The sequence below is a fragment of the Pan paniscus genome, chromosome Y, assembly GCF_029289425.2.
Source record: "Pan paniscus chromosome Y, NHGRI_mPanPan1-v2.0_pri, whole genome shotgun sequence".
In the NCBI taxonomy this organism is placed as follows: Eukaryota; Metazoa; Chordata; class Mammalia; order Primates; family Hominidae; genus Pan; species Pan paniscus.
Window position 1 is genome coordinate 39,154,827 of NC_073273.2, and position 14,857 is coordinate 39,169,683.

The window sequence follows — 14,857 nt, forward strand, 5'->3', positions numbered from 1 at the left end:
GTGGCTTTGTGGGAGCTTTGAATTACAGGTAGAAGACAGCAAAACTCTGAGACTAAGAACTGTTTTGCAAAAGCAGGCCCGTGCCCATGTGGCAGTTTTGCCAACAAGGTCCCCAGCTATAGTCCTATCACCCTGTAGCCTCAGTCATAACAACACTGAATAGCAACGATCCAGACACTATACCAAGGGACACAGATGCCACACCATGCCTTGGGTAACGGACTGAGAACCCCAGTCCCACAGAGACTCTGAAACTGCCCTGTAACTTGGCTACACAGACCTTATTAGCCTCAGGCCAGGACAGCATTTTGCCTAATCAGTGGTTTCCTAGTTAGGCAAAACTCTCATCCAGTATGTGCCCCTGAGGTAGGCCTACTAACCTGTCAAATTGCATATTTTAAAGCAGTACTGTAATGCAGCTCCAGCTACCAGCCATACTGACCAAAATCCTAAAAGCCATCCTGTCTAAAAACCATTACAAATACCTGCCTCAGACCCTAGTAATAGGTGTCCCAACCACAGACTCCACTATATACCCAGCAGCAGCCACCTGACCTGGCTCCTACCCCACTCAGTGATCCCAGAGGCTATCCCAACAGCCCAGGGTACAGAGAGGAGGTCTGTAAAGACTAGAAGAGGTGTTTGCTCTTTGAACACACATACAGCCAAAATGACACCAGCAAAACCAATTAATAAAGCTCCAGTGACCAAGCACAAAGAAGTAAACTACATGGAAAATAATTTGAAATAATCATCTTTAAGAAGCTGAATGAGATGAAACATAAGATAGGTAAGTAAAAGAAATCAAGAAAACAATGAATGAATAAAATGAGAGCTTTAAAGAAATAGAAACCATTAAAAAAAAATCCTAGAACTGAATGAAGAACACAATAACAAAATAGAACATTAACAGCCTCAATAGCTGACGCAAATATGAAGAATCAGCAGGCTAGTATACAACAAGGTCATTTGAAATTAGCTGGTAGCTGTTTCAAGCTGGTGTCTGGAAATAAAAATGAAATTAGCCAGTTAGATGAATTAAAAAAAAGAAAAAAGTAAAAGTAAAGAGCGCATACAGGACCTACAGGATACCATCAGAAAAACAAATATACATTTTTTGGACAGAAATATACACAATTTCCCAAGGAGGAAAAAAAAAGGCTGAAATTGAGGGAAGTCAACAAAATAGTAGAATAGGAAGTTCTCTGCTCATATCAATTAACTCAAATAATCAAATACCTAAACGTAAAAGCTATAATTATAAAACACTAAAAGGAAAATAGTGATAAACCTGTATGACCTTGGATTGGTAATGGATACATTTAAACTAGTCAGTTGGCAGTAAAGGCAGAAGCAACAAAACAACATTGTATTTATACATTTTGACACTTTCACTAAACATACAGTCAAAATATTTTTTTCCATCATTTGTTGCATGGACACTTGCTTGTTTCTGCTTTTTGGCTTTTATGTATAACGCTGCAGTGATCATCTGTATCCTTGCTTCTGTTTGAACATGTAGTTTTATTTTCTTTTATTATATACCTACGAGTGGAATTGTTTGACAAGATAGTAACTTTGTGAAAAGCTGCTAGGTTGTTTCCTAGAGTAGTTGCACCATTTTACATTCCCACGTCAACATTTAAAGATCTGTTTCTCTATATCCTAGCCAACACTTGCTGTCTTTTAAAAAATTTTTATAATCCTAGAAAATATGAAGTGGTCTGCAGTTTCGATTCTCATTGTCCTCATGACTAATGTTTGAACAGCTTTTTGTTTATTGGCCATTTGTAAATGTTTATTTTTGGACAAATGTCTATTCTGATTATTTTTCTTCTGTTATTTCTTGAGTTGCAAGAGTTTTAAAATATATATGTCTGGTTATTTGATCCTTACATGATTTGCAGATGTTTTCTTATTCTTTTGAGTTGTCTTTTCAGTTTTGATAGCATTCTTTGAAGCACCATAGATTTAAGTTTTGATGGATTCCATCAAAATTCGTTCAGAATATACAAATATATAGAAACAGAAATGAAATTAATGACTGCTTAGTGACACGTTAATGGAGGGAAACAGAAGGGTATAGTGTTTTATTTTAATATCATGAAAATGTTTCAAAATTAATTGTTGTGATGGTTGGACAACTCTATGAATACATTAACAATTACTGAATTGTACACTTTAAATGAGTGAATTCTAAGCTATATATGTATTATACGTCCATAATGTTTTACTAAAAAATAATAAATCAAAATAAATGCTTATCAATATATGTTTTGGAACTAAGTAGATTTCATTTTTAATTACATTTCTTTCCCACTCAAGTAATTCATGAAAGCCAGAAATAATTTTATTTATATTAGGAATCAACACATGGCCTTTCAAAGTCTGTGACTAAAACAGGACTTTCCCTTTATCCACATTGTACTATCTATGGCTAATCCTCATAGCAGTTACAACTAACAGTAGTATCATACATCCTATGACAAGATAAATGTATTTTGAGTATGATCTGCCATAAAGGAAATAAAAACTGGCATTGAAAATTTGTACCAACCTTCCAGTAGTCAGCCTGTAAACTGTAATATCTCTGATATGCAGATAATGCTGGAAAAGAAAAAATAATTATTAGCCAAATCATATCCCATTTAAAAATCCACTGTAAGACATTAAATTGATATTTTAATATAAGCTGCCAAACATGCCCATCTGTTAACAAACAATAAAAATCAAATAACCTAAATTTTATGGCTTACTAATTTAATCAGGTATATAAAACCATGATCGAATCTCACCCATGCACTCAAACCAACATAGTATCTTAGCAATTACTTGAATCAATTTGACCTCCTTCAGGAACCAAAAGTAATGGCAATCTTCTAGAGGTATTCCCTACTATGATAAAGTTTTCTAATTTTTCTTAACATGCAATTCACTTTCTAGAAAGATAAAAATTCAGTCACCTAAGGCACAAAATAACTTTGTGATGCTTCCCTTTACACAATCAGTAGACTACTATTACCTATAGTTTAATTCCAAGTTAGGATGCCTTATGCCCTAAAACCTATCTAAAAGCAAAAAGAGTACTCAAATCATAAAAAGTAGTTGTTCCTGACAGCCTAAAAAAAGGCACATAAAATAAAACCACAAAATAAAAACGTAAAAAAGAAGTCGTATAAGCACATTAGAATTAGTGGAAACATTAACAATGACAAAACTAGGAAAACTCATCACTTTATCCAATCAACTCAGAATCTCTGAAAAACAGCTAGGCAATGATTATATTCCTGGGGATAAGCTTTCAGGATAAATTATAGCACTGAATATCACCCAAAGTCAAAAATAAATTGAAAAAAATGAAAAAGAAAAAATTAACTGAAAATAGCAGAATGCCAAAAGTGGCAGATTGAACATATTGTTATATGCGGAGGATTCTGTCTTGAACAATCATTTTTAGAAATTTCAGAGATTTTTACAATAAAAATGTAAACGTTAGCTGAAATGCTTCCACTGAATTTAGCTACAAAAAGTTAAGGTGTGGGGGTAAGCCTATTGAGGAAATCTTGCTTTTATCAAACAATCATAAAAATGACAAGACAGAATTTTAAAAGAACCAAATTTAATGCTCAACAGACAGTAGCATATATAAGAATCATCTCACAATATAGGCTACATTTCTATAACTAAAATATTTACTTTCAAAACGAAAAAGTGTAAAGGAGTGACATCCAAAAAAGTAGCCTGAAAAGATCCATAGACACTTTCTCAAGAAAAGCAGCCTTAAAGTCTCTCTATAGCTGTCTTAAGGGCACTATTCAAATGGAGAAAATTTTACTAAGAAAATAAACTAAGTTCTCAGCAAAAAACAGTGAAAATCTATCGTATTGTAGCCTGAACTAATTCTTTCTCACACCATTCCTACTGTACCCCAGCTCAGTAAGATAGGACCACTAGACCCACCAAAATGAAGTGTTCTCTCTTGCACAAGCTCCTGTTTTAGGGCTAGGCTAACACCTCAACAGATGTAGGCTACCAACATTTCCCCTACTCAGCTCAGTATTGCAGAAACTATATTAAAAACAAGTATGGCCAGGCGCAGTTGCTCACGCCTGTAATCCCAACACTTCAGGGGGCTGAGGCAGGTGGATCACGAGGTCAGAAGATGGAGACCATCCTGACTAACACAGTGACACCCCAACTCTGCTAAAAATGCAAAAACTTAGCCGGGCGTGGTGGCACGTGCCTGTACTCCCAGCTACTCGGGACGCTGAGGCAGGAGAATCACTTGAACCTGGGAGGCCGACACTGCAGTGAGCCAAGTTCGTGCCACTGCACTTCAGCCTGGATGACAAAGCGAGACTGTGTCTGAAAAAAAAAAAAAAAAAGGGCAAATGACAAGACGAGAGGCTGCTTTGCTCTCCCATGCCCAGAATGGCTAACTGAAAACTCTAATCCAGTTGCAACAGACCACGAAAGTACTGATGCCCAACAGCCCTTGACCCAAATAACTCTAGGTAGACTCCATGTAAGAGAGGCAAGCAGACTAAAGACTATAGCTCCTGCCCAGTACCTGCTCCTAAAATACAGGGATCATTTCAAGAATAGTGGCCATTATCTCAGGCTCCAGCCCTTGAAGAGCAAAGGTTCAACTCTAGTGGAAAAAATAGTCTTAAGATCATGGAATGCAGTAATTGCTCTTCTAGTGTGAATTTATACAGAAAGCATTTGGGGTTGTTCAAACCCATGGAAAACATGTAGATTTTTACAGTTAAGTGTCTAGTAGCTCCAAAATAGCAAGTATCTAAACTGCAGACTGGCTAGAAGTTTTACAGAGAGAAACGGAGAGAAAGAATCTCCTAGGTTAGTAAAGTCCTGGAAGATAGACCTCAAAAAGCGTTGTGCAAATGAGTAATGCGGGATACCGTTCAGCATAAACACTACAAGTAACAACTGTCAGAAAAAAAAGAACAGAAAAAGGAACAGAAAGCCTGAGGAATACCATAGTGGTAAATTCCCACCAATTTACAGGTTATCTTTTTTCCTTTCATCCTACATTTGAAACTGAAGAAGCCACCATTCCAGAAGCATCAAAAAGAATGAAGGAGGGCAGGGTGGTACTAATCTCCCTAATCAAAGGAAAAAGACAACCCAGCAGGACAGAAAACTTAGAACGGGATCTGTCTACTGTAAACAGTACAGAAAAAAAGTTCCCTAAAACCACCTACTCTACACAAAGGCCAAGTAGAAAGCACAGACATCTATCATATATCAGGCTACCTATTGCGTTAATGTGAGAGGAAGCCAAGTAGGGAGCAAGAAAAGAAGTTATCTGATGGCTGGTTGTGAGGCTTACATGTCCTCCGATGAAGGTAGCCTAGATTTCACACTCACGTGGCAGAAACAAGCTGTCTGCACGTTAGTGGAGTCAGAGCACCCCAGTGGAAGTCAGGATTTTAACCACTGGCCAGTAATAAGGAAGACTGGAATAATAATGGAAACCATGTGGGAAGCCAAAATTCTCATTTCAGTTCAACATTAGCAAAAAGCCTAACTCAGTAATCTGAACTTTAACATTCACCTAGCAGTAAGAGACAGCAATACCGTTTACTGTAGATTAACGTAAGATCCACCAGCCAGGTGCAGTGGCTCATACCTGTAATCCCGGTACTTTTGGGGGCCGAGGTGGGTGGATCACTTAAGGTCAGGGGTTGCAGACCAGCCTGGCCTATTAGCATAGGGAAACCCCATCTCTACTAAAACTACAAAAATTAGCGAGGTATGGTGGCACATACCTGTAGTTTCAGCTACTTGAGAGGCTGAGGCACGAGAATCACTTGAACCCATGAGGCGGACGCTGCAGTGAGCTGAAATAGCACTACTGCTGGGCAACGGAGTGAGACTCTGTCTGATAGCGTTAACATAAAAACTTCCAAGATCCAGTCAAAAATCATTCACCATATCAAAAAAAAGAAGTATATCACAATGAATGAAAAAGATGGGAGAAATGTTTGAATATATGATAAAAAATTTTAAACTGGAATAAAAGTGCCTCAAAGAACAAGGAAAAAAGGAAAAATTGAAAGTCACAGTAAAGAAACAGAAGCTATAAAAGGCAAACCAATGTAAACTTTAGAACTTATAAATGAAATACTCAAAATAAAGAGCTCAGCTCATAGCCTCAGTGGCACAATGCACACAGAAACATCATTAAACTACAATACAGAAAGATAAAAAACTATTCAATCCAAACTAACAAGAAAAAATAAACTAAGGCAAGAGAAAGAATGGAGGCTCAGGGATTAGTAGGTTATTAACCAGAGATCTAAGTGTCATCACACTCCACAAGGAATGAAGAAAGAACCAGAAGTAAACGTACTTAAAGATAGGTACGAAATTTATCCAAATGTGAGTGAAAAAGAGATGTGGATGCTAGCCACAACAAAGCCCCTACATCCTTCAAGGGTCCTCAGACTAACGGGACTTCCTGGAGATCAAGCAAAGGCATTGCTCCAGAGAGAGAGGTCACTTTCGGACCAATGCACTGCTAGAGCACTAAGCAACGGCAAGTAGCTAAAACAATTGTGAAGAGCAATAAACTCCGATGACTCACACTTCCCAGTATCAAAACTTCCTACAAAGCTATTATAATCAAAACAGTATAGCTAACATAAGGATAGAAATAGAGACCAATGATAGAATAGAGCTGAGAACCTGAAAATAATCTTTACATATATGATCAATTGATTTTTTCACAGAATGCCTAGTTCACTCTTGAAAGGGCAGTTCAATTTTCTCAAGCAAAAGAATGAGGCTGGTCCCCCAACTCACATAATATACTAAATGTAATTAATTCTTTATTAAATATAAGAAGTAAAACCAAAGAAATCTGAAAGAAAATATAAAGATTCTTCATGTTCATGAACACAGCAACAGAGAGGACACCAAAAGCATGAGCAACTAAAGATGAACTGAACTTGATCTAAATTAGAAACTTCTGTGCAAAGCACATTGTTAAGAAAATGAAACAAAAACCTATACGATGGGGGAAAATATTTGCAAATCATATGTTTAATCAAACTTTATTTTCGAGAATATACAAAAAACTCCTAGAACTCAGTAACAAAAAGACAAGTAGCTCAACTAAAAAAATACATAAAGAATCTGAACAGATATTTCTCCAAAGATACATAAATGGCCTATGAGCACCTGAAAAGATACTCAACATTTTTAGTCATTAGGGAAATAATGCAAATCAAAACCTCTATGAGACTATCACTTCACACTGTAATAGTTACAATGGGAGGTGTGGGGAAATAGTAAAAAACAAGTGTTGGCAAAAAACTGGAAGTCTCCTCCTTCAATGGCAAGATAGTAATAATGGGTACAGCATCTGTGGAAAACAGGTTTTCTTAAAAAAATTACTGCTTTTTCAGTAATAAAAATAGCAATTTCACTCCCAGCTAACTTGTCAAAACAAATGAACGCCGGGTGCAGTGGCTCATGCCTGTAATCCCAACAGTTTGGGAGGCCGAGGCGGCTGGATCACCTGAGGTCAGGAGTTCGAGACCAGCCTGGCCAACATGGCGAAACCCTGTCTCTACCAAAAAAAAAAAAAAAAAAAAGAAAAGAAAAATAAAATAAAAAAAGGCAAAAATTGGCTGGGTGTGCTGGCACGTGCCCGTAATCCCAGCTACTCAGGAGGCTGAGGCAAGAGAATTGCTTGAACCTGGGAGGCAAAGGCTGCTGTGAGCCAAGATCACGTCACTGAACTCCAGCCTAGGTAACAACTACAACAACAACAAAAAACAACTAAAAGTGGGACTCAAACAGATGTCTGTATACTAATTTTCATAGCATATTCCCAACAGCCAAAAGATAGGAAAAAAAACCAAAGCATTCATCCAAGATGAACAGTAAACTGTGGTATACACATACAATAAAATATTATTCAGTAATAAAAAGGAACATAGTAGTAATACATGCTGCAATATAAATGAACCCTGAAAACATTTTGCTGAGTAAAAACAGCTGACATATACAATATGATATCATTTATATATCAATAACAGGCAATCCACAGAGACAGAAGATAGGCTAGTGACTGCAAGGACCTAACTGAAGAAAGGAAGAAAGAGGAGTGACCACTAAAATAACATTTCAATGAAAGAAATATACACATTGTAAACTCGTTAAAGAAAATAAACAGGCGGAGCATGGTGGTTAACGCCTACAATCCTAGCACTTACGGAGGCCAAGGTGGACAGATCACCTGAGACCAGGAGTTCGAGACTGGCCTAGACAACATGGCAAAACCCTGTCTCTACTAAAAATGCAAAATTAGCCAGGCATGGTGGTAGGTACCTATAATCTCAGCTACTCAAGAGGCTGAGGCAGGACAATCACCCGCACCCAAGTGGCCGAGGTTGCAGTGAGTCAGATCACACCACTTCATTCCAGCCTGGGCGTCAAAAGCAACACTGTCTCAGGAAAAAAAAAAAAAAAAAAAAAAAGCCTTAAAAACAAATGAAATTCTAATACATATTATATGAATGACTAAATTAAACACATGCCAGGTAAAAGAATCCAGACACAAAAGGAACAATAATGCATTATTCCACTTATAACTTACCAAGGGAAGATACGTTCATACAGATCAAGGTGTAATGTAGGCAAACAAGGGCTGAGTGTGGTGAATAGGAATTTATAGCTGAATGGCTACAGAGTTTTGTTGGTATGATTAAAAAAAAGTTTTCGAAGAGTGGTGATGGCTATGAGGTACTTACTGCTAAAGAAATTTAACACTTAAAAGTTATTTAAATGGCAAATTGTGTTATATATATTTTAACACAAAACTTTAAAAAAAATGAAAAATGATTTTTTCTGGAATAAGTAAAGATCTCTCCCTGGAAGAGATGGGAAAATTCAAAGATCAGAAAGACTATCCATAATCACAGACTATCATGTGCTAAAGCATATGAACAATAAAATTTCAGAGTAAGGGTAAGAATAACAGATTTTCTAAATTATCACCAAAACATTTCCAACACGAAGGACATGAGATGCTGATTCACAAGGACACATAACAGATTAAAATAGGCCTATTCTAAAACATATCAATTTGAAACTTTGGAAAAATAGGTCTATATTCCCAGTTTTTAGAAAATTAGTATTTTCCTAAGTCTTCAACATCCCCACAGCCTGTGACCATCTAACCCAAATGACCAGGTCCATCAATAGGATAAGGATAGTCCCTGCCAAGTTGACCTTCTTGCCTTTCCCTGATTATGATCTAGAAAAATCCAAAGACATCAGTAAAATTCTCTCTAGTCTTTTGCTTGAGTATTCTGTCCTGACCCCTAATAGAGGAGTTCCACTGTCTATGGTTCCACTTTCTCTCAGCTCCTGATGTGCTGGGTGAGGCCATTCTCTGGGAGTTCCACCTAGATGACCCCTTGTGTGGGGTGCCAGGCCTCCTTCTTCTAGAACCTGTGAGTATAACAAATCCTTTAATCTCATTTGCCTCATCAAGTATAATCTCCACAGCCATATTGGAATGAGCCTTAGTGACCCCAAAAAGACCACTTACTCCTCTATTTACAACATAAGGACAAAGACTTCCAGGGGTAAGGCACTAAGCAACAGGTCACATGAAAAGAATTGTTATTAAGGAGCTTCAGACTCTATACCAGCAATTCTAGGACCAAGAAAATGGAAAACTACTTCCAAAATTATATTTTTAAAAAACTATTTCCATCCTAGATTTAAATATTTATATTATTAATTTACAGTTGCAAGGGTAAAAGAAAGATACTTCACACAAACATATATGTGAAGTCTCAAAACAACATTATCTCTAATGAATCTTTCCTTAAGAAGCTACTAAAGCATGTGCTCATCTAGAAAATACTATACACTGGCTGGGCATGGAGGCTCACACCTATAATCCCAGCACTCTGAGAACAAGGCAGGTATGGATTACTCGAGTTCAAGAGTTCAAAGCCAGCCTCAGGTAATGAAACTGTTTCTTGAAAAAAAAACACAAAAATTAGCCAGCCATGGTGACTTGCACCTGTAGTTCCAGCTACCTGGGCAGCTGAGGTGGAAAAATAGCTTCAGCCACAAAGATGGAGGTTGCAGTGAGTCAACACTGAGCCAGTGCACCCCCACCTGGACGACAGAGCAAGAATCTGTCTCTAAAAATAATGAAAAACAATTATATACCAACAAAAAAGTTATGTAATAAAGAAAACAGCAGTACCAGAACAAAGAAAAAAGGTTCAAAAATGGCATCTATGTCCCAGATAGAATTTAGGAATACCATGACTCAGGACATACGCATACTGATGTCTACCAACATCTGCTGTTCCTGTATTTCTTTATCTGAAAAATGTCCAGTTAAACTTGGTTTTGATTATTATATGTGCAAACCTACGTTTTTAAACCACCTCTACTATCCTTTTCACACACTATAAACTAGATGACTAGAAGGCCATCTCACTCCCCTTAGAAGTGTTCTAACACGACCATCATTTGAATTGTCCACTCTCTCCCTCATCTTATTTCCTCACAAATTTCTAGTACCTGGAACATATAAGAGCCTAGTCACAAACACTAATTGTAAGAAGTATGTTGTCCTAAAGTCTGTTTCTAAAAATCAGTTTTATTTATGCTGGGGTATTCAGTTTTTCAAAACTAAACAATATCCAATTATTTATAAGTTGTTGAAGAAAACAACAAAATTTCAAGGAATCTATGAAATCTACTCCTAGAACTAGCATGAATTTAGTAAGCTCTTATGATACAAAGTCAATTTTAAAACTCAACTATTATTTCTTATATAGTACTAACAATAAACAACTATATATAAAAATTTAGCACCAAAATTTTAAATATTTAGATCTTAGTATAAGAATATATTTAATAAGACATGCAGGATCTGTATGTTGAAACTGTCAAAACAAGAAATTAAAGCACAAAACAATTGAAAAGTTATTTCATTTACATGAATTAAAAGAATTACTATAGATAAGATGAACATCCTTCCTAAAATAATTAATAAACTCAACAAAATCCAAATGAACCCCCAAGAACTGGCTTGTCTATACCTGTAAAAAAGTACTCCCTTGAGTGCAGGCTATTGATAGTGACTTTCTTCCAGACAATATGATATGCAAAGAAGCAAAAAGAGTAACTTCACAGTGGAGAAACCTAACAAACATGCCTCAGCCAGTGAATAACATTAACATTGCTAAGTCATGTTGACAGTATATGTCTCTGATATGATGTGATAAAAATGCACTTTATTTTTGTAATTTTCCCCCTAAAAAAATGATAATCCTAGTTTAATCATGAGAAATACAACACATGATCCCTGTTCAGGGACATGCTACAAAATACCTGACCAATACTCCTGAAAACTACTAACATCATCAAAAATAAGGAAAGCCTGAGAAAGTGGCAACAGACAAGAAGATCATAAGGAGACATGACAACTAAATGAAATGAGCTATCCTAGTCGGAACTCTGAAAGAGAAAAAGGACAATAGGGAAAAACTCTTAAAAAGAATTTGAATAGAGACTTTAGTTAATGTATCAATACTGCTTCATACTGTGACAGATCTATCATCCTAGTGGAAGAGGCTAAGAGGGAAATGGAGTATACGTAGAAACTCTCTAATAACTTGTAAAATGTAGTATACACTTGACCATGTCTATAAAAAGTAAAAACATTATTGGACATTTAGGTTGGTTCCAGGTCTTTGCTATTGTGAATAGTGCTGATATAAACATATGTGTGCATGTGTCTTTATAGCAGCATGATTTATAATCCTTTCGGTATATACCCAGTAATGGGATGGCTGGGTCAAATGGTATTTCTAGTTCTAGATCCCTGAGGAATCGCCACACTGACTTCCACAATGGTTGAACTAGTTTACAGTCCCATTAACAGTGTAAAAGTGCTCCTATTTCTCCACATCCTCTCTAGCACCTGTTGTTTCCTGACTTTTTAATGATCGCCATTCTAACTGGTGTGAGATGGTATCTCATTGTGGTTTTGATTTGCATTTCTCTGATGGCCAGTGATCATGAGCATTTTTTCATGCATTTTTTGGCTGCATAAATGTCTTCTTTTGAGAAGTGTCTGTTCATATCCTTTGCCCACTTTTTGATGGGGTTGTTTTTTTCTTGTAAATTTGTTTGAGTTCATTGTAGATTCTGGATATTAGCCCTTTGTCAGATGAGTAGTTTGCAAAAATTTTCTCCCATTCTGTAGGTGGCCTGTTCATTCTGATGGTAGTTTCTTTTGCTGTGCAGAAGCTCTTTAGTTTAAATGTCCAACAACGATAGACTGGATTAAGAAAATGTGGCACATACGCACCATGGAATACTATGCAGCCATAAAAAATGATGAATTCATGTCCTTTGTAGGGACATGGATGAAGCTGGAAACCATCATTCTCAGCAAACTATCGCAAGGACAAAAAACCAAACACCGCATATTCTCACTCATAGGTGGGAACTGAACCATGAGAACACATGGACACAGGAAGGGGAACATCACACTCTGGGGACTGTTGTGGGGTGGGGGTAGGGATAGCATTAGGAGATATACCTAATGCTAAATGACGAGTTAAGTGGTGCCATCAACATGGCACACGTATACATATGTAACAAACCTGCATGTTGTGCACATGTACCCTAAAACTTAAAGTATAATAATAATAAAATTTAAAAAAAAAGTAAAAACGTTATAATCATACTGTCAACCATTGTCCTAGATAAAGGCATTAGGAGAGTACTAGGTCAGCCTCCATTTGCAACCTATAAAGTTTAAAATTCATATTCAGAATTTATGAGGAATTTATTTACCTCTTATACATGAACACCTAATGTACTTAAGCTTACCTGTTATATTTTCAGCCATTTAAGCAAGTTCTCAAGAATCAGTCTATTACATCAGTCCCTGGGATCTTATCATTTAAAAAATCTTAACATTTTATGTCTTCTAAGTAGGTTATTAAAATTAATGACTATTACCAATCTCCTTCATTATAGTTTCTCTGTCGAATTTACCTTATCCAAAGCATTGTCCTTATTTTTAATAGGTAAGTCAAGTACTGACCCATGGATAAAATTCCTAATCCTACTGTAACCAGATTTTTCTGAAGTCTTAAACACAGGATGGGGCAAGAGTGTGAGGATCATTTATTTTGATTTCTTTATACTACACAATGTCTGTTTCATAATAACTGCAGTAATCGTCTAATTGATTTTTCTCTTGGTAAACCAAAATTCACACACTCTTTATTATGTGCTTCTTGGGTCCTCAGTGGCTGAAGTTGTCCTTGTTCATCCCACTATGAAACCTTTTAATATTATTACAGGCAAGATCACTGTTTTCCTTTACCACTTACAAAAATGGTTTAACAACCATTTCAACATCAACCCCTTGATGAATACCCAAAACTTAAGTTGTATCAATCCTTGAACCCAATTTTAGTCTTAAACAGCCTTCTAATTATTTTTAATATTTGTTTTGTATTTAAATCTATTCATTTTAGTCTGTTATAAGCTTAAATCCCTAATTTCTTGTATTTAAATCTATTCATTTTAGTCTGTTATAAGCTTAAATCCCTATTTCCTTAAAAGTATTCCTAAGTACCTGAAATTCACTGTTTCATTAAAGCCAGAGAACATAAAACTCATTTGTTAATCACAGATTAAATACACAAACATACTTCTTAAAGTATTAAAATGACTGCCAAGAACCAACAATATATTTATATAAAGAAAAAAATTCAAGAGCAAATAATGAAAGTTAACTATTAAAAAAACACTTCAGAGTTCTATAACCCCTACCATATTTTTATCTTTAACATAATAGAAATACAAGGAGAAAAAGAAGTGGAAAAGGTGCCATGTCATTTTTTCTTTAACCTCATGACCTTGCTTCACTTCTTTTAAATAAAAAAATGGGGTCAGGCACATTGGCTCACACCTGTAATCCCAACACTTCGGGAGGTCAGGATGGCAGACTGCTTGATCTCAGAAGTTCAAGACCAGTGTGGGCAATATGGCAAAACCCCATCTCCACAAAGAATACAAAAAATATCCTGGCATGGTGGCGCACGCCTGTAGCCCCAGCTACTCAGATGGCTGATGTGGGAGGACTGCTTGAGCTGGGGAAGCAGAGATAGCAGTTAGCCATTATTGTGCCACCACACTCCAGACTGGATGACAGAGCCAAACCTTGTCTCAAGAAGAAAAAAAAATAAGGGTGAGGGGTGTAAAGAGATGTTGGTCAAAGTAAGATAGCATAAGTTCAAGGGATCTACTATAAAACATAGTAACTATATTCATATTATATATCTTGAAAATTGCAGAGAGTAAATTTTAAATGTTCTTAACACCAAAATAAATAGAAATTTGTGAAGTAATGCAAATGTTAGTTTCTACAATGTACACATATTTCAAAATGAGATGTTATACACGAGAAAGATACATAATTTTTATGTCATTTTACAAATAATTTTTTAAAGGGGAAATACAAACTTTACAAAAGGTCGTGACTACTGTATACATACTACAACAAAAAAATTTATGACAACTTCTCCCATTTTTATGAGTTTTAAGGATTTGTAAGAATTTTCTTAGAAATGAAAACAGAAGCAATTGTCAAAGAACAAAAAAGAAGGAAGGAAAGGAAGAAAGGGAAGGAGAGAAAGGAAAGAGAAGGAAAAGAAGGGAAATGAGGGAAGGAGGGTGGAAAGGAGGGAGGGAGCGAAAGAAGGAGGGGGAAGGACAGGGTGGGGGGTGCAGGAAGGAGAGTGGAAGAGAAATTAGTAATATAAACTAC

The 14,857-nt window shown here is 36.3% G+C and overlaps 1 protein-coding gene across 24 annotated transcripts in view; it reads right to left on the reverse strand.

Annotated features, from left to right (window-relative positions):
* The window catches only part of UTY (ubiquitously transcribed tetratricopeptide repeat containing, Y-linked), a 254,423-nt gene that overhangs the window by 217,946 nt on the left and 21,620 nt on the right, over positions 1–14,857 (reverse strand). For all 24 annotated transcript variants that reach the window (XM_063602062.1, XM_063602063.1, XM_063602064.1 and 21 more), the window contains exon 4: positions 2,558–2,607. In XM_063602062.1, the coding sequence (XP_063458132.1) occupies positions 2,558–2,607 (50 nt within the window). The remainder of the gene's footprint in view (positions 1–2,557; positions 2,608–14,857) is intronic.